The sequence below is a fragment of the Xylocopa sonorina genome, chromosome 17, assembly GCF_050948175.1.
Source record: "Xylocopa sonorina isolate GNS202 chromosome 17, iyXylSono1_principal, whole genome shotgun sequence".
NCBI lineage: Eukaryota > Metazoa > Arthropoda > Insecta > Hymenoptera > Apidae > Xylocopa > Xylocopa sonorina.
The window spans coordinates 1,589,754-1,617,413 of record NC_135209.1 but is presented as its reverse complement, the minus strand read 5'-3'; the positions used below and the strand labels follow the sequence as shown (position 1 = coordinate 1,617,413).

At 33.9% G+C, this 27,660-nt stretch overlaps 4 protein-coding genes across 7 annotated transcripts; 2 read left to right on the top strand and 2 right to left on the bottom strand.

The window, feature by feature from the left end:
• Positions 1-417: 417 nt before the first annotated feature.
• Positions 418-8,946, bottom strand: Lrr (capping protein regulator and myosin 1 linker 1 leucine rich repeat protein). 4 transcript variants are annotated; one of them, XM_076907624.1, is made up of 23 exons: positions 8,691-8,946; positions 8,441-8,538; positions 8,299-8,349; positions 8,027-8,220; positions 7,773-7,950; positions 7,462-7,700; positions 7,280-7,374; positions 6,728-6,915; positions 6,553-6,630; positions 6,139-6,472; positions 5,561-5,957; positions 5,157-5,475; positions 4,980-5,093; positions 4,699-4,904; positions 4,537-4,624; positions 4,222-4,446; positions 4,104-4,124; positions 3,827-3,968; positions 3,509-3,758; positions 2,645-3,429; positions 2,202-2,441; positions 1,960-2,024; positions 418-1,648 (listed from the first exon to the last, which is right to left on the bottom strand). In XM_076907624.1, the coding sequence occupies exons 1-23, from the start codon at positions 8,725-8,727 to the stop codon at positions 1,535-1,537; spliced, it is 4,458 nt and encodes a 1,485-aa protein (XP_076763739.1). In that variant the 5' UTR covers positions 8,728-8,946; the 3' UTR covers positions 418-1,534. The 4 variants fall into 4 exon arrangements, with proteins under 4 accessions (XP_076763739.1, XP_076763741.1, XP_076763742.1 ...); XM_076907626.1 differs by lacking the exon at positions 1,960-2,024; XM_076907627.1 differs by lacking the exon at positions 1,960-2,024 and having other exon boundaries at positions 2,344-2,441.
• Positions 8,947-13,539: 4,593 nt separating this feature from the next.
• Hsp90 (heat shock protein 90) lies at positions 13,540-16,339 on the top strand. The gene is made up of 3 exons (XM_076908014.1): positions 13,540-13,826; positions 13,923-14,041; positions 14,199-16,339. The coding sequence occupies exons 1-3, from the start codon at positions 13,677-13,679 to the stop codon at positions 16,096-16,098; spliced, it is 2,169 nt and encodes a 722-aa protein (XP_076764129.1). The 5' UTR covers positions 13,540-13,676; the 3' UTR covers positions 16,099-16,339.
• Positions 16,340-17,197: 858 nt separating this feature from the next.
• Positions 17,198-21,536, top strand: Tudor-sn (staphylococcal nuclease domain-containing protein 1). Its single transcript, XM_076907629.1, has 9 exons — positions 17,198-17,500; positions 18,001-18,122; positions 18,178-18,320; positions 18,399-18,893; positions 18,969-19,446; positions 19,525-20,155; positions 20,226-20,675; positions 20,777-20,983; positions 21,089-21,536. Exons 1-9 carry the CDS (start codon positions 17,459-17,461, stop codon positions 21,191-21,193), a joined length of 2,673 nt encoding a protein of 890 aa, XP_076763744.1. The 5' UTR covers positions 17,198-17,458; the 3' UTR covers positions 21,194-21,536.
• Positions 21,537-23,091: 1,555 nt separating this feature from the next.
• Positions 23,092-24,959, bottom strand: LOC143431394 (methylosome protein WDR77). The gene is made up of 5 exons (XM_076908103.1): positions 24,727-24,959; positions 24,273-24,606; positions 24,031-24,200; positions 23,751-23,943; positions 23,092-23,382 (listed from the first exon to the last, which is right to left on the bottom strand). The coding sequence occupies exons 1-5, from the start codon at positions 24,836-24,838 to the stop codon at positions 23,193-23,195; spliced, it is 999 nt and encodes a 332-aa protein (XP_076764218.1). The 5' UTR covers positions 24,839-24,959; the 3' UTR covers positions 23,092-23,192.
• Positions 24,960-27,660: the final 2,701 nt, after the last annotated feature.

The following is a 27,660-nucleotide window of genomic DNA, read 5'->3' as shown; positions in this document are numbered from 1 at the left end:
ATATTCAAATATTTATTTGTCTATGATAGCTGCAATTATGACTAATTTACCTATGTGTAATTTTTTATACACGTATATGTACATAGGTCTTTTACTATTCAAAAACTACCTTTCAATATACTTACGTAAGTTGAAACTTGTATTATATTCTGTAATACGTTTTTTTTTTTACATCGTACAAAAAAACTTGTCATAAAAAAGCTGCTTCCTTACTGAAAGGACGCGTGTAGCAAAAAGACTTTTGTAAATTATTCTTAACTATAGTACATCTCTCTTTAACAAGATATAAAATAGCAAAAAAATACATAACTTACAAATATTGCAAAAAAATTCGTGAAATGTAATGAAAGTGTACACTCTTTCTCGGATTAATTTCATTGGAATTTAATTTAATTCCAATCTTCTCGCCCATATCATGTATATATACGTCGTATATGCATTATATAATGTTTACACGTTACATTATTAAATTTGTATAAATCAATGAGACATATTTGACAGTATTATACTTTTTATATAAAACCTTTTAAATTTTGTCCCCTTATCGTGTGAAAAACGAAACATCTTTCATTGTATATTATATGGCACACACATGTTTTATGATCCTTGAAATTTTCTTTGTGCATTCTTCACCTCAATTCCGATTGGATTAAAAAAGAAAAATGTAATATAAAATTTAACAATCTAATAAAAATTGTATGTAAACAAAAGTAAAATAATTATAAATAATAGTTAATCTGGATTTAATAAAAGCTTGCATTTTTTTAATGATCACAGGTCTGTTACAACTGGTTGCATAGTGATAAACAGTTTAAAATAGTTATTACACAAGAAATTAAAGAATAAGAAAAAAACAGATAACTTCGGAAGACAATCCGAATTTGTGTAAATAATAAAAAGACAAGTATTGCCGAATGCCGAACTATGATTATCGTTACCTTCTGATCGTAACAGATCAGCAGTCGTGCGTTTGAAATAATTAAAATCATTTAACTCGTGATCTTTATATAAGAATCTATCACTTTTTAAATTATAGACAAACAATATATAAATATTTAACTGCTAAACAAACATAACATGGTTCATCTTTCGAATAATATTATCGAAAAAATCAAACAGACCTTTCTCTGAAAACCTGACGGAATGTTGAAGCATTTAATACGTTCTTTGTAGGAGCAAGTATTTCCAACTTATTGCAATGAAAATATTAAATGATTTTCGTGTATATTAAATACAAATACTTACTTCTAAATTAAGATAAAATAGCATTAAAATTGCAGTTTTATAAAAAACTATAAGATTTTTTTAATGCCACCTTAATAATAGGTTGATACTTTCTATAGAGACCACGGTATCTTGTCTCTAATGTCTTGTTAGCACTTGCTTTTGCGTTTTGACTTCATATGGCACAAGTACGAACGTGTCGCATTGCATATATTTTTGTGCCCAATATAAAATACTCTGATAAAAGATTTCTTAATAAGTATCCAGTCATTGACACTAACTCTTTAATTATTACTGCATTAAGTCACGATCAAACGTCAACTACATCGTTGTTGTAGTTGAAATTTGAGTCACGTAAAAATGAAGTACGTCGAAGCTTAAAACTTATACGACTCTCTTCAACCGTTCTCGGCACTTCCGTTACCTGAAAGCATAGCGATTATAAGTAATTGATCGCATCACGCACGGAATTGTACATCGAATTATTGTTATGTCTCTTTTTAGACAATGCGCTCGTGTGTTACACCAAAGACAAATGAATTGCATGAGAAGAAATTAGAATTATAAACTCATGTTAATGGATTTCAAGCGCAAAACAATTGTTTACAAGCTTTTATAATGAGTCTTATTACGTATTAAATATTTTATGTAGCACTCTCTTTCTGAAAATTATATTAAGTGGCAAGAAGGAAAAAAAAGACAAGAGAAAAAAAAAACAGACATTACGTAAAATACCTTGGTATCTGGTTGGTTGATAGAACGTTGAAGCACCGACCTCCATGCTGCAGGTGCGGTATGCTCTAAAATAATATGTACAGCAAGGCTTCTTAATTTAAGGGCTCAACATGCATATGTACAATATACTTGGAATTAACAAGGAAATGATACTTAATTCAAAATTATGCGTGACTCGATAGGCATTTATTGGGTTACTATGTACGCTAAGCATGCGATGGGAAAGAACACAATTATCTTACCATTCTCTTTCCTTTCTGTTTTATTTTTGTTTAAACTAGCTGCCAATTCCCTGACTGATCTTTTCTCTACGCTTGTATTACTTAAAGAACTAGCAGTACTACTTGCTGATAATGTTGGCGGTAATGACGCGGGACCACTTACGCCGCTATCTGTTGATTCATCAAGAGCGTCACCAGAATCAGGTGTATTACCTGCTGAAGTATTTGGACTAGAACCGTCGCTTAATAAATTAAATTCACCTAGAAAATTAAATAAACAACATGTACACGTTATTATAAGTTACGAATTTGATTGAATCGAAAATTTTCTGTGCACTATCCGATGCTTTTGGATGCAAGTTCTGTTCAATAGAAAATATATTTCGATACAGTTGACAAGATTTTTCCATTAAGCAGCTCCTTCAGAGAATTTTGTTACTAAATAATTTGCTTTATTTTCGTACCAGATTTTCTATCAGTGGTCATACTCCAAGGTCTTGGTTTCGGAGCTGTTACAGGTGGAATAAGTTTTGTTTTTGAAAGAGCACCATTGTTTTTTCCATCTGTAATAGAACTATTTCCTTTGGTTAATGATTTTAATACTGGAGACTTCGATGCTTCTGAATTAGTTTTCGTACTGCTACCATTTGTTGGACTACGAAGATCAAAACCTGTCGATCTTAATTTGAGTGAAGGCAGAGCTGGATTTGCAGTCTTATCAGTTTCTGCTGTAGACTTTTTTGCTAAACTCTTTCTATTTTCATAATCTTTAGGAACAGTCGTTGCATCCTTATCGGAAGGATTGATGGTATTTGTTTGTTGCAACGTTTTATTACTTTCGTCCGAATCTCGTAAACTGCGTGGACTTGTACCAGGACCGATAATTGGTAATGTGTTACGTTTAGATGTATCGGCAGAACTATTGACACTATTGTTATATACATTACTATTTGTATCTTTACTGTTATCAGATTTTGCAACAATTCTTTCATGATTCTGAGCATTATCAGTCGTGTTTCGTCGAGCTAACGGAGATGCGGTTAATGGTGAATCACCTTGAGATCTTCTGCCAACAAGGGGAGAGAATTTCTCTAAATTATCACTGGATCGTGATCGTGGTGTCGGTTCGAGAAGTGTTTTCAACATCGGAGAACTACAGCCAAGTTTCTTATCTGTTTCAGGTGGAATACTTTTGTGACTTGTAAGAGACAAATTTGGACTACCATCGGTCGGGAAGGTATGCAAGGAGCTACAACCGGATGAAAAAACTTAGTTAACATAGAGAATTTATACAAAAAAAATAGTAAGTCCAATTTTAAACGTAATACCTATCATCGCTTGTAGGAGAAATGAGAGGTGTTGTCGGTGTAGTTGGTCTGAAGAACACGTCAAGGCCTTCTCCAAGAGCAAGACCATCCACTGGTTGATCGGGTCTCAACATTGGTCTCGTGGGTGCCCTGGTCTTTGTTCTGCGAGGTCTAGATTTTACCAAATGTTGCAGCTGTTGCCCTACAGTGTTAGGTAATTCGGAAACAGAATCCAATGACTCCGTTAACGAATGTTCTGTTTCTGAAATAGCTGGAAGGGTTCATTGTCGTCATAAGTTATAAATTTATTAAACGTAGGATAAAAAAAAATATATGAACCTTCAGCTTGACTTTTTGGTAACGATGGTAACAGGTCTGGGATGTCATCTGCCGAGAGGCCCTCCACAGAATCGACTACAGACTTCGGACGCAACTTTCTTCCGTGCAAACTTTTCCGTTTATTTGAGAGATGTGGCGTAGCCTAAGCGTAAAAGTCATCGTTAACTTAATTAATACGTACATCGTCTTCTTCAAAGTATCACAAAGTAATAAAAACGTACATACAAAATTCAATTAACAAGTGAAATATTTTTAAGTATAAAAATATTTTACTTACAAGATTCAAATAATCCAATTTCTAGTCAGACATAGAATTTTACATTATAGTTAACACAGTGAACATCAATATAATATAAAAGATAGATTCATTCCGTGTATTCACAAATATATCTTACCATTGGAGATGGGTCACTGGAACACTGACAAATGGAATTTACGAGCGAATAAGTCTCTGGTGGGCAATCTTCTTCCGAGGTAATACTACTTCTACCAACTGGTAATGCTGTAGACACACTGACAGTGCTTGTAACTCCTATGACACTTCCACTGCTCATTGAACCAGCACTAGGCCGTAGCACATCAGGTGTACTGCTTCTTGTTCTACTATCACAGTCACCGATCTAAAAATATCATCATCAATGTCAATGTTAAAATTAAAAGGCTTTAATATTAAACTCTCGATGCATATAGTGCATTAGTATTACACATACTAAGTTTTTATAACTTCTTGACAACGATTCAATCACTTCGTCTGTTATTCTGTCGGATACATGCGCAGCAACAGCCAAATTTAATTCGCTATAAAAAAGAATTTTATTAGTAGAACAATTAAAAGTTTTTCTTATTATCGAATAAGTTAATTAAATTCATACTTGACTCTATTGACGATATCTGCTCCAGCCTGTTCTGTAATGGTAGTATGTATAAATTCACTACTAATTTGATTTTTCTCTTTGCAACTATTTCTTAGATCATCTTCGACTGCAATTGATTCGCTTTCGTCGCCTCTAATCACCGTCTGCGACAGTATCGTAGGACATTGCTCATTTGCACATTTTATCATAGCATCCAAGGAATCCTGTATTTACAGTGAAATGTTTGAAATTTAATTGTTTCAAGTAATGGCAGTGAATATTTCATTCTGATAAAATACCTGCAAATATATGGTTACAACTTTGTGAAGTTCATTTGCCATTTCGTGTAATTTTAATTCGATTGGATTACTCTCGTCGCGTCGTTGAAGAACTTCATGTAATCTCGGTAGAAGCTGAAAGAATATTATATACATAGACGATTATTCAAAATCTGCTTAGTGTACAATATTTTATACCTGTTTCGAATTATCTGCATCTTGTATAAGCCCAGTCGCATAATTAATATCGTTATTAGCATCACAACTTTCTGCGGCGATAGCTTTAATAGTATCTTGGGTTTGTACAACAAGTCTATCGACCATTTGCTGCGTGGAACTTAACAAAAATCCTTGTTGTAATCTAAATGCTTGCCCATGACTATATTTACACGGTGTAACATTTCTTTGTAGTAAATCCTGTATCTTCTTAACTAATTGTTCAGTTTTCTCAGTGGAAGTTTTCATACATGGTTGCAAATCATAAATTGGAAACGGCATATGCCTTACGCTACAGTTTCTGTAAAAAAAAAAGAGTTATTACACATCGAACGATAAATTTAATGTTAACATACCTTACATTATTAATTTAAGAAATTACATACTTTTCTAAAGCATGAACAATATCAGCATAGCCTTGAAGTGTAATATTATTTTTGTCATAAATAATGGTCCGCAAATGGTTATTAATTTGTAGCGCTTTCGCCACTAATCTAGCACCTGGGTCACCAATCTGATTACCACTAATATCTAAAGTATGAAGACACATGTTACTACCAAGAGCATTAATAAGATTATGGAGATCAGACTTTAATCGAGAATCTGGTAAATGTAGCGCTTGTAAAACACAATCATCTTCTTGAAGCATTTGCACAAGGGCATCCATTACAACAGCAATATGTTTACTTTTCATGCTGATAGTATTGCGACCCATATATAATTGTTTTATAGATTTATTTTTTCCTATAGCTGTAATTACTTGTGCTAAATCAACATCCATATCTGTAAAAGAATTGTATACAAAATGTAGTGTTAAAGACAAGCAATTCATGTAATTAGATCAGCTGATATAGTACAAGGTTATTAATTCTTCTCATTATATACGATTCTTTATGCTAAATACTCAATGCTTTACATAATAAGGTTTTAAATATAACATTTTTCTAGTATATAGTTTACTTACTGCTATCTGAAATATCCAACGACGCTATGCAACGAACACCATGGATGCATGATTCCAAGACATGAGCACCCATAGAACCCAAATTGTTTCCACTCATATCAAGTTCCAAACCAACGGTACTTTCATTGCATGCCAAACCAAGTAACAAATGTTTTAATGCTTCTAACGGCAATTTACAGGAAGATATATTTAAGTATTTCAATGAAAGTGTAGCTGTAAAGAATTGCTTAAAGCTGGGAGGTATTTCTTTGGTCTTCTTGCTTGAAAAGGAGTTGCGAGCAACATTTAAATGGACTAGATTAGTTGCACAACCCCGTAATAAAGCACCAAACAGCTAAAAAGAAAGGAACATAGAATATATAACTTCTTTGTAATATCAAATTTTACATTTACAAGATCAATGTATACACTTACGCATTCTAGTGTTGTATCTGTACCACTTAAATCTAAATGAGTTAGGCTATTAGGTTGTGCCAAAAAATTACATAAATTCTGCAAATGAATAATAATTATTTTATCAGCAAAATACTCATTATTAATAACCATTTGTTATATTAAAATTTTATATTCGTACATAGAGATTACTTACATTGATGTCATCTTTTAATGAATTTTCTGAAAGATTCAAATATTGTAACGTAGTTGGCATGCTTCTATTTAAACTTAACGCATGCGCAATCTGACTTATTCCTTTTCCAGTTAGTCCACAATGTGCTAAGTTTAATTTTTGTAAACCTTTGGGCAATTTTCCGATAGGTCCGCTTAAATGTGCACCTCCTTAAAAACATTATTAATTATAAAAATGTTATTAGTGAAAACACTTAGCTATTAATTTAGATCATTTAAGATATTAAATGTAAACTTTGATAATTTTTTTATTATATAAAGAATGCTAAAAAAATAAAAGAATAAGGAGAAACTTGAATAACAATTAGTAGTAATAATAAAGTGAGAATGTTAATGGTTATTTGTACAATGTGTATTAATTTAGCAATAATCCCACGTGAACTAGAGACTTTTACAAAAATATGAAAGAAAATTATAGAGGAATATCCTAAATGTGTTTCTGAATATTAAAAGAAAGAAACGGAGAATTGGAAACACAAAATGGATATTAAGAGTATTAGTTAATAATACTAGCCTTTATCTTCAATAGTATTGTACGATAAATCAATAGTCTGTAACATTGTATTAGCATTAGAAATTAAAGCTAATGATAATTTATGTGCAAAATCCCTGAAAGAGAAAGAGAAACACATTTTTAATTAATTTATTAACGTTATTTATATATCTCTCTACTTATGCATCTCTTTTCATCTTTACCATTTAATTCCAAGATTATCTAAATAAAGTTCCTGAATGGAAAGAGATCTACGCATAACATGTAACAATCTTTCTAGAGGTTCGTGACTTAATTTAAGGTGCGATGCCCTTAATTTTGTGAACCAAGTGTTATATTCCAAGGCAGAAATGATTGGCACCAAATCTTTTTGATCCAAATGATCGAAATCTCTTAAATTTAACTCTCTTGTATCGTGAGAGAGGTATATCGTATCGACATCCTGCAAATAAAACCTTCATGAGAAATGTTTAATACGTAATAATATAGTATGATGTACATATTAATGACTTACCCAGGCTACTTCGTCCCTATATGGTATACCATGTAAATCACACATACATGCATACTGGGCTGAAAATCCACCGCAAGGTCCTGTGTGTCTCGTCGCTTCTGTACTTCTAGCTAATTCACTACCTCTTATACTTTGCAATCTACTAGCTGGTATTACCTCTATTTTTCTTATTATGTAACTGTAACCAAAATTGTACCGTTAATATTAAATATACAACCACAAACGATAAACGTACGAGACATCGGATGCGTTACTTTAACGGTACAGTGGGGAAGATATTCCGAATTGCAGTATGTAAGGCCTCAATCATTGCATCTACTTCTGTAGTATCTGCACCTGCTCCTGTAGTAGTAAAATTGTAAGACCTTTCTCCGACGCTTAAAGATAACTGATTCGCTCTTTTGGATTCTATAGAAGTTATTTCTAGGTAATGAAAATGGCAGTCGATCTGTAAATTAGAAATAACACAATCGATCATATTATCTTATATACTCTTATCTACGCGGACAAAATTTTATATTCTTACCCTTGTGGGCACTTTGGCCGTTAAAAGAAACAGACGGCATGGTGAAAAAACCTGTAATCATCAAAATTCGATTATCCAACAAGTTGTCGCTTAAATGTATTTTGTAGCGCAATACTTTTGTCGGTTTAAAACAAATGCTTACCAGAACACGATTCTCCTGTTTATCTTGTTTTGTTTCCAATTTCACAACGTTTTTCAACAATATCTTGATGTGCTTACCGAGCAAAGCTTTCACCGATTCTAGAAGGAATGCACGAACGATTAGTAAGAAAAATAAACGGGGTTTCTGTGAATTCGATTAAACAGCAACAATTCGACGGAATAAACTGTCTCCTCGAGGCGGTGTGACAGCTCGACGATACACGAACGTAAACATTCAGTAGAAGACGAACCGTTTAAATCTTTCGTGAGCTGCGATCTGGTTGACATTTTGTTGACTGGCTTATCTATCGCGCATTACTGAGCCCATTTATGACATTGTTTATTTCCCCTGTTGCACGATGCGACTTAACTTTTCTACAAACTTGCTTAAAAAAATGTTAAGATAAAGGGCGCTGTCATGAAACTATAAAGCAGAATAGCCGCCATATTAGCACCTGCCAGCGATCCACTCTGTTCCATTCCGGTCCGTTTCATTCTTACACGCAACTGCGTGCCATTTAAATCATTTACGATCGACTCATTTTTTCCTAATTCGTTCTCAAGTACAGCCTAAAAACTACTCGTACTGTCTGCTTCTCTGAGCGCAATTTACGTTTTCTAATGATATCGAGTAATAACCTTCTCGTACTTTACACGTCGTACGCCTTACATTCTGTACGTGTGTACAAAGGCAATGGTATCAGAAAACGGAACACGCGTTCACGAGCAATCACGGATTAGTCATCAGTCCAGTTACAATGGGACTTGAAAAGTGACTCGACCAGAAAGGAAAATCGAATTCGTCGCAGACTTTTGGAAATTCAAGGGTTTCTAGAGCCCGTTTACTATTTTAATGTCACCCGTAGTGTTGTCGATTTAGTACGTAATTGTAAGTGGTTGTTATAGATACATGTTAATTGTGGTTATCGATGCATATTTTAATATACATTTTATTGTTTTGATATCGTATCAGTTAAGTAAGCGACATTTTCAAAGAGATTCGACTGTAATTTTGAAGATAGTCTCATTTTGCGTAAAAGTAATATTTATAGAGAAAATGTTTGGTCACTCGAAAGTTAGGACCTTAAATTTTGCGAAAAATGTTTAATGCGAGCCAATTATTCGAGATAAGGACAATTTGATCGAGAAAGATTTGGCGACCACCTTACAGCATGAGATGGCTTGTTTAAGAAGATATCAATTACTTAAAATTATTAGAGTTTCTTTAGAAAAGATTGGTACCACCTTCCTCTAAAGTAATTGCATTTGAATTCAACCAATCATAGTCGCTTATTTCGCGCGACAAGATTTCAGTTAATTGTCTACGTGGTTAACGTTTGTACTTGGTGCTAAATTGTATTTTTAATCGATTTTCAAATATTGTTCATTTCACGTTTAATTAACTTTCGAACGAAAGAGACAGAGTATTTCACAGATCACTTTAAATAGTAATAAGTGTTGTTTCTATTTTTCATGTCGTAAATCGAGCGTTTGACACAAAATAAATAATAACAATCATTTGTTGTAAAAACATAGATCCTCATTTATATAATCAATTCATTTAATGTTTTGATTTACATAACTTAGCTGTAAATGTTTTATGTACGCTTTATTCGTCATTATTTATAATAATTTGCGATTGTATATATGTGTAATATAATTGTAAATTATATAACGAATAATTCAATCAAATAGCTGCCATAGATGAATGTAGAATAGAAATTTTATAATGCTGGTTACAATAGATGTTTGCGATTTTAGAATAATATTGTTTATAATGATTATGAAGAAGTACGTTTACAAGCTTATTCTAAAGACTTTTTTTTATTAAAGATATAGAGGCTGCAGAGCTACCATACCGATTGGTTAATATAAATTTTCACTGTAGAATCAGATTCGCATCGCTTTAGAACTTTTATAATTAATAGTAGTAAGTACAGATTTTGTCTTCTTAATTAGTAATGTTTAGATATTTGGTCTATCGCAACTGATCTAACTAAACATTAATGTACATTTAATATTCTATTATGGAAATCCAACCACAAAATCTGAAAAATAATAGAATTTCTATTTTATAATTATTAAGGTAGTAAGTTACAAGAAAGTTTCCTGTCAATTAATCAATAGTACCAAAGCTATGAAAGCAACTTTACTGTAAAATCCTTGCGTTTACAAGAAACATTCAAAATTATCCTATTGAGTCAAAAGAGAATTAAAGAAGCACAATGGCATCAATGATTGTAAAGTTATTAGAAAGTAATTGGGAGAAAAAAATTAATAAGTAGACAGTTAGAAGAACATCAAAGAAAATTAATTTCCTAACAATTGAAAAAGAAAAAGGTCTACTTATTTGAGGAAGAAGGATTATTAAGCTATTGCAGTAAACCATAAAAGCTTAACTATTGAACAATAGCTATTAAATAAATAATTATCGTGCTGAAAATAATATGGTGAATTTTTTTCCCATATATTAAAACGATTAAGTTTGTTGAAGGTTCTTTTACGATATAAAGATGTATATAGATATTATCCTGTGTGACGTCTAGTTCAATTGCACAGATCCAATGGTATAATGAATCAGCATAACTGTACGATAGTTTTATAAAAAAGCTTGTAGAATACGTAGTAGTACTGCAATAAGTCAGTAACTTTATACATTGTACAAAAGCTGTGACAAACTGATTACACGTTCAACTATTTAAAACATCCAAATTCAAGTTCAAATTCAAATATACAAAAGGATGAATTTGATTAGCAAAAAGATGGATTTAAAATACCAATACTATACAATGCATCAAATTGTTTATCTTCTACAACTGCATGATCAGAAAATCCTGTTTTATCCAGCGAAGATATTTACATTGCTAACAAGTGTACATAATTCTTACCAGTAGATGGCAAGGTAATTTAAAACCAAGAAAGTCAATACATTAGAAGCAGTTGTCGTTACAAATTGATTTAATTTCTTTTATATGTTACTTCTAAATTCATGTACACATATATATTTTCCATCTATAAAGCCCCACTCTAAAAATGTAAAAAACTATCAACATTTTAACGTTCCTCACTTAGGAGCTATTTTTCAGTGAATTACTGCCTCTCGAATTAATTAGCTTTTTTATGCAAAATAAAATGCACGTATGCGTGTATCTTACATAAAGAAAGTCGTGCATATCGTACAAAAATGTGTGCATATGTATGCGCATTACGTACGTGGACATTTTTAACTAGAGAAGACTCGAACAAATATGGATTTCAAGATAATTACTACCAGATATAAATAGTAGAGTATTTAATCAATTTCATCGATCAAGGCAACATCTTCAAGTGCTAATTAATCGTCAGTGCTGCAGTCAAGAGAATGCTGTTTCAACACAAGAAATAAACTGAACAACTGTACCTAACCTTTTACTCCTTGTTCTCATCCATCAATCTTGTACATACGTGCATATATACATATATTATAATTAGTGGAATAATTTCACCTACTGTTTTACTGGTATTTTAACAAATGCAAAAACATGATACTATATCCCAACACTTATTTCCTTTACATTGTTTTTATGAAGTTAGAACATGGACCTAGTATAATATAAGGTTAAGGACATTCGCGCAAATATTCTTCTGTTTTATATCTTTGTGTATAATTATTTACATACGATATCGAAAGTGCAGGCAACATTTAAATGTTAAAGCTTATCATCTGTTATTCCAATTCACTATTTTTCGCTGTCATTTCCGTGTAACTCTATCTGTGCGAGAATTTTCTAGTATTTCTATGTTTATCTTTCGTATTGTGATATATAAATATATATTTGGTATTTGCAGACTTCGTTAAGTGTGAAACGATTGTAAAAAAATGTTACATTTTCAAGGTCTCTTTACCAAATTAATAGAAAACTATATAGAGAAATAAGATGAACGTTGTGCGAGCTACAGCATTTCCACTACGGCTGTGCCGGGCCACAGTATCATTGATCGCACCTGGCCGTCTTGTCCATACTTATTTTTTTGCACTCCATAAAAACAAATAATCTATTCCAAGAAAATAGTAGAAAATCTCTCGAGAGTTTCAGCAGCAATTCGCATTTGCTTTTTTAAGCAATAAAATCGTCGACATTTCGATCTTTGTCTCCCAGCAAAATGATAGCTAATTTTGGAAATTTTAATATATATACTCCCATTTAGAGAACATTTGGAAGTATCAAGAAATATCGATTAAGTTTTTAACATCGTTGTACAAAAGCAGCTGACTGTACAAGCAGAATAAAACTACAGCTAGCCATTGTAAACAGTTTTTCGGTACACTTTCGAACAAAGTTCAAAGCGTTCAATTTTTTACAAGAATACTTGGTATTTAAAATAAATTTTAAGCTACAGCTCGAGTACATGTGCTCACGCACACACTTGCAAGAAATCAATGAATTTGGTTCGAAAACGATTGCCCCCGAATGGAACATCGAATACTTGTCTCGTGACCGTATATTTTCTTTAGGTATATTAAAAATTCAGATTATTTTTGTACGGAATAAATCTACATCCCAACGTCCATGTAACAAAAAAATGCAAATTATAATCGCAAATAAAACCATACAAGGTACGATTATAATAAAAAACGTCGTGAACAGATTTAAAAAATGCCATGTCCACAGCAATTAACAGCGTCATGTCTATGATTCATATATACGTGTCGTTGTATTAATTTTCGATATTTGCCGCATAAGCTTCTCTCAATTCTTAGCTCGGAGGTATCGCGATGTTTCTAGACATATGTAGCCATGTCGTCACTTCCGAGTACTACGTTCAACCGTTCAGTAGTATGACTTTAATTACATTCGCCCCGCGAGTAAGTTCTTAGTCCCGTAAGCAGCGTGTTTTTCAATCGATTTTATCAATTATCAAAGCGTTCTTTTTTAGATATCGTGCCATCTATTAGCGATGGGTATCGATTATAACAGCATTCTTGATAGAACGTTCTAGAAATCGGGCGGGTTTCCGGCAGGCGCCTTCTAGAATTTTCAAAGCTCGATAAAAGCGGCTACTGCGCGCCAGGATTCAATAGTCTGAAAACTGACGGCGTGAGTACTGGTCGCTGGTGAACGTTACGCGTAACTACACTTCCTCTGCAATTGTATATACGTGCTTCACTGATCCGGAACTCGAGTGCGAATCAAATTATTCCGTTCGACTCTTGTGCGTCGGTGTACAATTTAACGTGACCTGAAATTAGTGAGAACATGCCGGAGGACGTCACCATGGTCGATGCCGGCGAAGTTGAGACTTTCGCCTTCCAGGCGGAAATTGCACAACTGATGAGCTTGATCATCAACACCTTCTACTCGAACAAAGAGATTTTCATTCGAGAATTAATTTCGAACGCGTCTGATGTAAGTGAGATTTATCTAAACGTTTAGTTACATCGTTGATTAATTAATTTTGCGATAAAGACGAATTTCGAGTAACGTTTTTCTTGTTTGTTCTAGGCGTTGGATAAAATTCGTTATGAATCTCTCACGGACCCGTCTAAATTGGATACGTGCAAGGAATTGTTCATCAAGATCATTCCTAACAAGAATGACCGTACATTGACTATTCTTGATTCGTAAGTATCTAACTCTTTTTTTTAATAATAATAAATTATACGGATTAAATTTGTTGGAAATGTGAATTTTACGCATGGTGAAAATTTGTAGTCCATGTAAGCGCTTTCTTAATTTACATACACGTGGAAATGAATAGCAAAATGTTATTTCTTACAGTGGTATTGGCATGACGAAGGCTGATCTGGTGAACAACCTGGGTACCATCGCTAAATCTGGCACAAAAGCGTTTATGGAAGCTCTGCAGGCTGGTGCAGATATTTCCATGATTGGTCAATTTGGCGTGGGTTTCTACTCGGCTTACCTTGTAGCGGACAAAGTAGTAGTCATCTCGAAACACAATGACGATGAGCAGTACGTGTGGGAGTCCTCTGCTGGCGGTTCCTTCACCGTGAGGCCTGACAATGGAGAACCAATTGGAAGAGGTACAAAGATCATTTTGTACATCAAGGAGGATCAAACCGAGTACTTGGAAGAGTCTAAAATCAAGGAAATCGTTAAGAAACACTCTCAGTTCATTGGTTATCCAATTAAACTCGTTGTCGAGAAGGAAAGAGACAAGGAACTTAGCGAAGACGAAGAAGAAGAACCAGCAAAAGAAGGAGAAGCTGAAGATGACAAGCCTAAGATCGAAGACGTTGGAGAAGACGAAGACGAAGACAAGCCTAAAGATGAAAAGAAGAAGAAGAAGAAGACCATTAAGGAGAAGTACACGGAAGACGAAGAGCTAAACAAAACGAAACCAATTTGGACCAGAAATCCTGATGACATTTCTCAAGAGGAATACGGCGAATTTTACAAAAGTTTAACAAACGATTGGGAAGATCATCTTGCTGTCAAGCATTTCTCGGTAGAAGGTCAATTGGAGTTCCGTGCATTACTTTTCATTCCACGACGCGCTCCGTTTGACCTCTTTGAAAGTAAAAAGAGGAAGAACAATATTAAATTGTATGTACGTAGGGTTTTCATTATGGACAATTGTGAGGATCTTATTCCAGAGTACCTTAACTTTATCAAGGGTGTTGTAGACAGCGAAGATCTTCCATTGAACATTTCTCGTGAAATGTTGCAACAGAACAAGATCTTGAAGGTCATCAGGAAGAATCTAGTGAAGAAATGTCTCGAGCTCTTCGACGAATTGTCAGAAGATAAGGAGAGCTACAAGAAATGCTACGAACAGTTTAGCAAAAATATCAAATTAGGTATTCACGAAGACAGTCAGAACAGGAAGAAACTTTCTGAATTACTTCGGTATCACACGTCTGCGTCTGGAGACGAAATGTGTTCGCTGAAAGACTACGTTGGTAGGATGAAGGAGAACCAGAAACACATCTACTACATCACTGGTGAAAGTAAGGAGCAAGTAGCCAACAGTTCGTTCGTAGAACGAGTGAAGAAGCGCGGTTTCGAAGTGGTATACATGATAGAACCCATCGATGAGTACGTTGTACAGCAACTGAAGGAGTTCGATGGCAAACAGCTGGTCTCTGTAACGAAGGAAGGTTTGGAGCTTCCCGAGGATGAGGAAGAAAAGAAGAAGCGCGAGGAGGATAAGGCGAAATTCGAGAATCTCTGCAAAGTTATGAAGGATATTTTGGACAAGAAAGTAGAAAAGGTTGTGGTATCCAACAGGCTAGTCGATTCCCCGTGCTGTATTGTCACATCGCAGTACGGATGGTCCGCAAATATGGAGAGGATTATGAAAGCGCAAGCTCTTAGAGACACGTCCACTATGGGATACATGGCAGCGAAAAAGCATTTAGAGATAAATCCAGATCACCCGATAATGGAGAACTTGAGGCAAAAGGCTGAAGCGGACAAACATGATAAATCCGTGAAAGATCTAGTCATGCTTCTGTTTGAAACTGCGTTATTATCATCAGGCTTTGCCCTTGAAGATCCACAAGTGCATGCGTCCAGAATATACAGGATGATCAAGCTTGGTCTTGGGTTCGACGACGACGATACACCAAACGTAGAAGACGAGAAAATGGAAACAGAAGTTCCTGCGTTGGAAGGTGACACAGAAGAAGCATCCAGGATGGAAGAAGTAGATTAAGGCTTCTGTCTCGCTACCATTTAAAATTATTTAACTAAATCCAAAGACTTCTAGGATGTAGAAAGACTGTTACAGTTTAACCCTAATTAAGTATTGACCTTTCTCTTTTTCTTTTTTTCATCTTGTCTTTCTATACGCGACAGAATTAGGTGTCATGCTAATTCAAGTGTAGAATAGTAGTAATTAATAGCTGTGTATTTATTTGATAAGTATGAGATAAAGCATTAAGAGTTACTCCGAGGATTCTACTAATACTATTCTTTAAATCGAGAGCCTGCCACTTGATTCTGTCCCTAAATTCTTTTTTTATGATGTCATTTCCATGCAATTGCATTGCCATTTTATGTTTTTGTACTCTTTAGGTCATTACGATTTCATTTCTCACACTTTCATCATTCCATTTTGAAATCGTGATGTAGTCAAATGAAGTCGTTATAAAACAGTTTTGTGCGTAATAAAAACAGCCTTGCGTATTTAAATAAGTGTATTTCCTCAGTCCCTTATGTTACTTCAGTTATTAACTATTCGTGAAACAAAATATTTCCACTGAAAATATGAGCACTATTCAACGAATAAATTCAAATCAATTTCTTCGAAGAGTCCTTACAAAAAAGATTATTTTTTAAATTACAATCTATAAGTAAAAATTGAATTCTATTGCAACTGAAGTATATATGTACTTAAATTTACTTAAACAATATTTATTCTGTGATACGAATCTCCTATTGATACCCTCAAGCGTATTTACAGTAGACAGTAAATATACTCATCAACCATTTGTAAGATGTACAATTAATGTTTATTTTATAAAAATAACAAAAAACATTAAGTAAGGTAGTATATATATATATATATATATGTGAGAGTATGTGAAGATCTAGATAGACTATAAACAATAAGTAATAAGCGTTATACTTCTTTATACAAGCACGTAAGTCGATACGTTTCACCAATTACGTTCAAATTTTTTTAAACATTTTTTTCTTTTTTTTTTTTTCTTCCAATGACCCTTTTTTTCTACCGATTGAACCATCGGTGTAGATTGACCGATAGAGCGCGACACTGCGGATTGTCGAAGTGTTGCGTGTTGCCACATCACCACCAAATCAAACGTACTTGGACGATGTTTCTGTGTAGATTGCGCTCGTGCCGACTCCTCCACAATACGTGGAAAGCGTGAGTTTCTCCACTCGAATTCAACATGTCAAATTTTTCTTGAATTTCTGACGAATATTGAGGGAAAAACCGCAGGCCAGGTTACACAAAATATTCTATTCACCGAACCGCACTACCGGCACGGTACAGACGAGGGTCTTATAGATTTTTTCTTGGTGCTTAACGTGGGTAAACGAACGACACGATGAGTGCATCCCAGGGGCCAAGACACGGAGTAGTAAAACAGGTAAAATGCTGGAACGCGTACACGCGTGCATATGTACGTGGATTTCGAGGATCCGTTTGGGCAGAGGTATTTTTAGTCCAGTTGGAGCAACGATTTTTCTGATTATCGCGATGTATAACCTCAGATTTTGACATGTGTGCGATCGAGTTCGACGCAGTTGGACCAAATAATCGGCGTGGAAAACATATGGTCCCTACGTTGGGCCAATTTCACGTCGTGCGCTGTTTTCTTTTTAACTATTAATTATTCATCGCCGCTCCAAGATGTAGAATACCTGGGGAATACTGTTGTTCGTGGAGGAATATCTTTTATCTATTTAGTGTCCATTGCTTTCGTTCTATGTTACTACAAGTTTTTGTGTAACGCTTAATTTTATGTTCCCCATCTTGTATGAAAAATGTAACATTTTATTATATTGTAAGAATAATTTTAACGAGAGATAAAGAATAGTTGTCTTAGTACTTATTTCTTTTTTTAAACGTTCAATTTTCTGTTCAAAGGTTCTTTCGGGGGATACCATTGTTATTCGTGGACAACCTATGGGCGGTCCGCCTCCGGAAGCTACTATTACACTTTGTAATATCACTGCTCCGAAATTAGAACGATGGAAAGGAAACGATAGGTAAGTTGAATTATTTACTGTTTTTTTCTAGTCTTACAAGCTTCTTTTATTTTAGCACGGATGAAAGCAAAGATGAACCGTACGCTTGGGAGGCTAGAGAATTTCTACGCAAGAAGCTTATCGGTCAAGATGTAACTTTTGCTACAGAAAAATCTATTAATACGAATAGAACTTACGGTACCGTGTGGCTGGGAAAAGGTATATAATTTCATACAAATTTATGCGCATCGTTATATCGAACAGAAACTGATTTACTAATTCTACCGGTAATTGTAGATAAAAATGGAGAAAATATGATCGAAACATTGGTGTCTGAAGGTTTGGTAACCGTAAAAAAAGACACTAGAAATCCTACACCTGAACAAAGTCGATTGATCGAACTGGAAAATGCAGCTAAAGCAGCTAAAAAAGGGCAGTGGTCAGATTCACCGAATTCTGAACACATACGCGATGTAAAATGGACCATAGATGACCCTCGCAAATTAGTTGAGAAATTTGGGAAGAAGCCAATAAAAGCCATTATAGAGTTTGTGTTTGATGGATCTACGGTGAAAGCACTCTTATTGCCAGATTTTTACAACGTAGTATTAATGATATCGGGTGTCCGATGTCCTGGATGGCCAAATGGAAGGCGTGAGAATTCAGTTGGTGATCCTTACGCGGATGAAGCAAGATATTTTGTGGAATCCCGACTTCTGCACAGAGATGTCGAAATTGTTCTCGAATCTGTTAATAACAACAACTTTATTGGCAGTATCCTTCATCCAAAGGGTTGGTAAAATAAAAATATCATCTTTTACGATCAACTGTATAAGTAATACCAGAAATTTATTTACGTTCCAACAGGAAATATTGCTGAAATTTTGTTGAGCGAAGGTTTCGCTAAATGCCAAGATTGGTCGATTAATAACAGCAGAGCTGGGGCAGAGAAACTCTATCTTGCAGAGAAAGCTGCAAAGGAAGCGCGTTTACGTTTATGGAAAGATTACAAACCGTCAGGTCCGCAAATAGAGTTCACTGGTACCGTCGTTGAAATCATGAATGCCGACGCGCTTATGATCAGGACACAAAATGGTGAAAACAAGAAAGTGTTTCTGAGTAGTATTCGTCCACCGACTAGAGAGAAAAAAGTCAATGAAGAATCCAATAACGCGACCAGAAAAGATTTTAAACCTCTTTATGATATTCCATGGATGTTGGAGGCTCGTGAATTTTTACGTGAGAAATTCATCAGGAAAAACGTTAAAGTTGTCGTTGACTACACTCAACCTGCTCGAGACAATTTTCCAGAGAAATTATGTTGCACTGTTACTTGTGGTAAAACGTACGCTGTAATATGTTTCAGTTGTTTCCAAATTATTTTGTCTTCATTTTTTTTTACATAACATGATTATACCTTTAGGAATATCGCGGAAGCCTTAGTCGCACGGGGTTTAGCAAGAGTAATCAAGTACAGGCAAAACGATGATCAACGATCGTCCCATTATAACTTGTTGCAAGTTGCGGAAAGCAAAGCAGAAAAGTCTCAGCACGGTTTACACGCAAAAAAAGACATCCCTGTACACAGATTAGTGGATCTTTCTAACGACCCGTCAAAGGCAAAGGCATTTTTAACATCCCTTAAACGAGCGCAGGGTATTAAAGCTGTCGTTGAATTCGTCACAAGTGGTTCGCGCTTAAAACTGTTTTTGCCAAAAGAAGATCAACTCATCACATTCGTTTTGGCTGGCATTAGAACTCCGCGATGTCAAAGATCGCTACCAGGTGGTGGGACTATTAAAGCGGATGAATATGGTGAAAAAGCATTAGCTTTCACCAGGGAACATTGCTTCCAGAGGGACGTGGAAATAAAAATTGAAAGTACAGAGACTAAAGGAAGTGGATTCATCGGATGGTTGACAGTAAACGACGTCAACATGTCCGTTGCACTCGTTGAAGAAGGGCTCGCAGAAGTAGTCACTTTCCCTGATTTTGGAGAATTAACAAGAACGCTTAAAGCGGCAGAGGAAAGGGCCAAAACAAAGAAATTGAATGTAAGTAGAATTGTGAAGGTATCAGCTAAAACAATAATTCTGTAACGATTAATTATTTTTCATGCATTAGATGTGGAAGAATTATGTGGAAGTACAAGTCGAGAACGAGAAGAATGAAAGTGACAAAGAAATAGCAGAAAGAAAGATTGACTACCAAGAGGTAGTACTCTCCGAAGTCACCGAAGATCTTCATTTCTACGCGCAAAGCGTTGATCAGCGTAGCATGTTGGAGAATTTACTTTTGCAACTACGCCAAGAATTAGCATCTAATCCTCCGCTTCCTGGTGCTTACAAGCCTATCAGAGGTGACTTAGCGGTTGCTAAGTTCACCGGTGACGATCAATGGTATCGCGTGAAAATCGAGAAAATCTCTGGTACAAATGTCAGCGTATTTTACGTTGACTACGGTAACAGAGAATCGATTAATGTCACAAGAATCGCGGACTTGCCATCAAGATTTGCTACCGATAAACCTTATGCTCACGAGCATGTTCTCGCTTGTGTTGCTCTTCCCAACGATGCAAGTATTTCCCTCAAAGAACTACGTGACTACAAAATGTCTAATTTTTTTTACAGTTTCAAATCGATATGTTGTAATTCTTTTATCTATCAATTTTTCAGAACGATGACAAAAAGGCAGCGGTTGAAATCTTCAAGGAAGATGTAATGGATAAGATTCTATTGTTAAATACAGAATATAAACTAAACAATAATGTTACTGCTGTAACATTGGTAGATTCTTCTACTAATGAGGATATCGCGAAAGGACTTATCTCCGATGGATTGCTACTCGTTCAAAACCAACGCGATAGGAGGCTCATTAAATTGGTAAGTTATTGTTTTATGCTGTTATATGGTTTATCATATATGTATATCAATGTGTACGATGTTCACACGTATGCAAAATAATTTGTTCACGTTGTTCCATTGTAGATCGAAGAATATAAAAAAGCTGAAGAAGATGCAAAGCATAATCGACGTAATATTTGGAGATACGGTGATATACGGGCAGATGATGAAAAAGAATTTGGATTGTAAAGAACTAAATGCTCAAGAACTGGTTGAAAAGTGATTAATACAGGGAAAAAGACATCATAATATGAACTGCATAATAATTATGTAAGAACCCATCACATAGATTAACGGAAAATAATAAATGTCCATATGAGAGTTACATGTTGCATTGATTATATATATAATGCAGTTATATTTCATTACATAAAAATATGAATTGTACATAACAATTTCATTAATTCTTGTAATTTTTTAATGGAACAGTGGCATAAAACATTGTCATCAATTATCTGTACAACAATGTAAAGTTTTTGTTAATCAATGAACATTAAGGATTCCGTGCATAACGATTTGATATTTTTCATGATCTATGTGCAATCTATTTTTAACCATTTATAGTACGATTGAAATCATTTTTGTTTATTTTTTCTTTTTTTTTCTTCTACAAATTTATGTTGCATTTAAAGTCATACAAGGGAGAATTACATCAATGAATACAAAGTCCATAATAAAATATATTTTTTTTTCATATATATTCGTTTCACTAAGGAAAAATTTCTATGAAGAAAAAAAGTTCATGTACGTCGTTTGATTAAACTATTACAATTTCAATACTAGAATTATGTTTGTAAAATTAAAAGTAATATCGGTAGATCATTATTCAGAGCAGCTTCACTGTTAAACGTAACATATTACGTGTACATACATAAATTGGTATGTGATGTTTATATACCAATTTTAATTCATTTGCATCTATTTTATGTTATGCTTGTATAATGTATTTTATTTGCAGATTTTTTATTTCCTTCAAGAACAAATAATTTGTAAGATAAATATAACGATGTTTGTTTTCAGATTGATACTGAATTCATATTTTTTTAATTGCTCTTACATCTATATTTGCAAACATTAAAAAAATTAGATATTTAATAATTTAATATCTTTATTTTTTTGGTTTTAACGCAAAAGTTACACCTGATATTTAAAGAACAATAGAAAGATATTATGAGATTTAATATGAAACACTATAAAAGATAAAAAAAACAAACAATTTTAAAAATAAAAAGAAGCATTGCCTTTTAGAAACATTAGTATAATTTACATCTAACAGTAAAACTGTTATTCTAAAGATGAAAATTTAAATTTAAATGATCTAGTAAACGATATGGCATTAATTATTTAATATACATTATAATACGTTTTATATCAGTTTAATTATTGACATATATGTATAATATATATATACGTATGATCATATGAAAGACAGTTAATTATTCGTTATCATTATTGGTTAAATTACAAATTTGATAAAATTTATGGATTATCCGGTATGTTCATTTTCTGTTGCATCAATGATGCCAAATTACATTCTCAGGACATTGTATTCATACTCATTTACGTGAACAAAATTTTCTTATGAAAAAATGGGTATTTTTCGATTTTCAAACATAATTTATCATAACATTTTTTTAAAATAGAGTTAGAAATGTTCAGAGAGTATAAATGTAATATTACTTATTATAATTTAGAAATTTGACTGATTTTTGTAACTACTTTATGGCAATACATATACAATATGTACTGCAAATAAACTACGAAGCACTCTTTTATTTATATTACTATTTTTATTTTCTAATTTCGCATATTTTCTCGATTAGAATATTTTTGTTCTTCAAATGCATTTCTTGGTTAAATTTACAGCTGCTATTAAATAACTTTTTAGTATGAATAATATTTTTTATATGTTCAGTATTTTACATGAAATATATTCTTAAATATTCTGCTCTCCTTGTTTCTCTCACTTATTGCAAAGATATAATATTATAGAATACAATTATAGAACTACAAGTAATTTGTAGAAATATAAATACGTATAATACAAAAGAGTATTCATTATATGGAATGGAAGTAAAACAAAATAATCAAATGCACGAGGTATAAAAATCTATTTTTATGTATAGGAACACAAAATATAATATTAGTTTATAAAGAAAATAAATCATAGTTGTATTAATATAAGTTACTAACTGTTCCAAATCTTTACTGCATGTTTCAATACTCTACTGTCCCAAGAGCAAGAATACAAATTATTGTTAAACCATGTAAGACCACGCACAAAGTCACAATGACGTTCGTCATGGTATACTGGCGCTAGATGATTGTTTATATCAAACACTTTCACGGCCGCATCATCACAGCAGGCAGCTAGTAACCTGTTTATGTAATAAAAGCATTATGTAGTTTATTACAGCAAAACGCAAAATTGAACTCGTACATTTTTATGTTACGGAATAAAAAAAAACCAGAACGCATAGTGTACGTGCAATGCATTAGTTTTTGAGGAAAAATATCAAATTTGTTTCTACCATCATTATTCTGATTGATATAAATTTTCGTCATAGATTCGGGTTTGCGTTGATAAGAAATTTTATATTTTTCATGAAGTGGCAAGCTCCATGATACTATGCATTTTGGCTTCTTTTTTTCTACACAAATACTGAATGAAGTACTATTCATGTATTTAGTTTTCTTTCTTATCATATACTAATGTATTTTTAATTTATCAGTTTATTATCATTACCCTTCTGAATCTGGATTAAACAAGAGTTTATGTACTGGTCTAGGAAAGGAGCACGACTCTTCTAACACTTCTATTCCTCCCCTTCTGGCATCAACTATTACAACTCTTCCATCATCTGTACCTATTGCTACAGTATTTAATAGATTGGGATTCCAACTTACTGCTGTTAAATCTGAGTCCTTTTTTAGAATACCTAACGAATGAAAATATAGATTTTAGTTGCACATTTATGATATTAACAGTGTGCGCAAGTGTTTATGTTAATTTAATATTTGAATACATTGAGCTGGCTTTGATAATCTTTTGTCCCACAGTAACGCTTCACAATACGATACCGACACAAATTCTGAATCACTTCCAGGCTTAGCTTGAACACAATTAATTATATCCGCGTGGGCATAACCATATGACTGTATCGCCATTAACTCTGATATGTCCCATATTTTTATACTACAAAATAGTTAATATTTCTGTACTAAGCACAATTAACAATACTAATGGGAAATACATTAACTAGCTTACCAACAATCCATTCCACCTGAAACTAAATGTTCCTTATCATGAAACATGGAAAGACTTAAGAGACTGTTATCGTGCAAAGCAGCGTAGCCTATGCATTGCAATTCTTGCAAATCATCGGACTTTGTAACTAAATGAAAAATTTGTAGAGCTCCACTATCCTCTCCAAGAACAAATTTGTCGCTTTCTATGGGAACAATATCGCAAATGCCGCTTTCCGTTCTTGTGGCAATGTGAGCCTTGTTCCTATCGAAATCTGTAATATCGTTGTAATACCAAAGGGTGCCACTCCAATAGCGATCCGTCATATTACTACCCCCAAGAATAGCACTCGTTTCTAGAAATAAACAAAAATGTACACATGTTCTACAGCTGTACAGTAATGCAACAAATTTTATACGCATCGATGTGAAATTCAAGATTTATTATAAGCTATGGAAACTCCGGATTTTATTACCATTATAAATTGAAATACACTGTAGATGCTTATTAAAAACATGTGGTCTATCTGCTGCTGTCATGTTTCTATAAACATCAGCATTTAAGTTAGGCTGTATTAAAGAAGTCATAGCGTATCAACCTCTTTTAACGATATCAGACACCAAAATCGTTTCAAACACGTTATTGCAATACGAATCACACTGTACCATGTATTATAGCGGCTTAATTGTACAGTGTAAATAATTCCGGCTTCATGCGAGTGAATTTGTTACTCTCTACCGTGTTTTTACATCACGCGGTCTGCGATCAGAGAAACTGTTATCTGTTTTATGTGGCAACCGACATTATCGACTCAGCGTAGAATAAGATTACGACACTAATAGCGGTCGATATTAAAACTAATCATGGGTACGAAATTACAAACGAAACAGAGTTAACGTAATAATATCGACTAATACACTCATAATATCCCCTGTTTGTCGCAAGACGCGACTAATAGGGGGAAAAAAGGCTAGAAAAAGGTAACGAATTTTAGTTAAGAAAACGAGTAAATGCACGCAAAGATATTAAACGCAAAAAGTGAGCAAAGAGAAGTTTAAAATGGTACGAGAGTTTCCCGTTGGACAAAATAAGAGCATTATGCTTTCCCAAACGCCATCTACTGGCATTAAAACAACCAGTAAAAAATATTACACTGTAACGTAATAATTGTTGGTCATGTTGTACACGGAAATTTTAAAGTTGGTAAGATAAGAAAAACTAACAGGACTTATCGTTAGAAGCAGGTATAAACTCTGCAATATATATTAAATTTATAGCTATACTATACAATACAGTTTAATAATTATTAAACTATACATATTAATATGTTGTACGTATAATTTATTTCGGATATTGTAACAAAAGGAGTTGTAACATATTGTTATGATATTTGTACAGGTGGACATATTGATGCTGTGAAACAATCGATGAATAGAATACTTCCACTGTTTTATCTTTCAAATTTACCAGTATTTTTATTAAAATCTCTTAAGCAGGTGCTTGGTTTGTTAATTTCAGATTATCCTTCGCTGCCTTCGAATCCCCACTGCTTAGATTTATTGCAAGTTATGAGATATCCTTCAAAATGTTTCAACAATGGAGAAATATACGTTGATGTGTTATTGGACGTTTATAATAATACCAATTGCGAAAGTGATAGCGATTTGGACAGTAAAAGCAGTGTCGTTGCGAAACGATTTAAAAATGAGGGAAAAATTTTATCCAAATTTAACGCAGAGACGTAAAAGTATGAAAATCCCAAAAGAAAGAACTATCATTCCTTGAAGGAATTGATATTTACACAGACAACAGACGGCAAAATGGTATCGACACGATACCGGCAATGTATTGCCACTTACGAGGAGTGTCAGCAGATCCGTAGCCATCTATGACCGAATTGGTTAGCTAAATTGACGGCACGCGTTACCAGCACGTTTTAAACAAGAGCGTAACACGCTACGTGAATCGCACAATGCCAGTACCACCGTACCATAAGTTCCATTCATGAATCTTATCAGCAGTGGCGTACGACCACATTTGCTAACGGCGAACCTGTGTTTCCATACAAATTAAATTCAAGCAGAGTCAGTTCTCAGCACTTTCTGTACCCAGGACATATGGATGTCATGAAGGGTAGATGGGATTAGAGACATGGGGATGAATCCTTGCGTAGTCACCTCTTCGTCGGTGGACCTGGGTACTTTGTAACGTTTGCGAAAAATTAATTAACCCATTCGCTGCCAAGGACGAGTATACTCGTCTTTGGCAGGGTGTTGGGCGTTGCCAAGGCGAGTATACTCGTCCTACTTTCAATATATTATAATATACTGGCTTTACAGTATATTTACAGAACTTTGGTAAACAATACCACTCCAAATATAAATGGCAATGGAAATAGTTTCATATAATCTGGGCTTGGCAGCGAATGGGTTAATTTCTCGAAAACCATATCATGTTAAGGACTACGTAGGACTACGTAAAGTTATTTGCGATCCACTTACGATTTTCTAAATTTTTTGCAGGACTTGGAAACTTTACATAGGGTACGAATAATGATTACTATCTAGGTAACACCTACATTTTCCTCTCTCTCTGTATATTGTAGAGAACACAACAATGCCTGTACATTTTGCACGATTAATATTTCTGAGTATACGATATGAAGTTCCATAAAATAAGCACAGACGAGATATAAGATAAACCAATTACCCAATTTATCTAAGAATCCCAAAGTAGAAGAGCTCTATTTAACCATCATATCTTTTTAGCGTTACTTATATACTATAGAATAGTTAGAACTAAAACTAAACGTAGTTTTACTAGTACTAGCGTAATGTTTAAAATATCATAGAACACTTAGTTCTAAATTCAAAAGAATCATTACCAACGGTTTCGTTTAGAAAATTTATCTACTATAATTAGGTTTACGAAGTTATATTTTAAATCAACTTAAATTAAATTAACCTATGGCAGCCATTTGCCACTAATTATTTACTATATAATTTTTAATTGTATCGTATCACTATATGATGCAATTAATAATTATATATTAAATAAATAGTGCCTGGGTCTCACCACGTGGAGGTTGCTGCGAATGGAGACCCACCCTAACCGCGTCCAATCTACCCTCCTATTGCGGAAGTTATCATTGAATACAACCTCTTTTTTATTGTACTTCATTTATTATCGACTCGTTCAAGTTTGTTGGCAAACATAAGTATTATTATATTTTGTTTAGAGGAAGTTGGTACCATTTTCCCTCCAACAGTTCTACTAATCACTTACTCTACGCGGATAGATTTTCGTTGACTTCAGCTACGTTATATTATCTTGCACAAATATTCTTTTCTTTCTACGTGGTACTAAATTGAATATCGTTAAGTCCAAATGCTAAAAAAGAAACACAAGT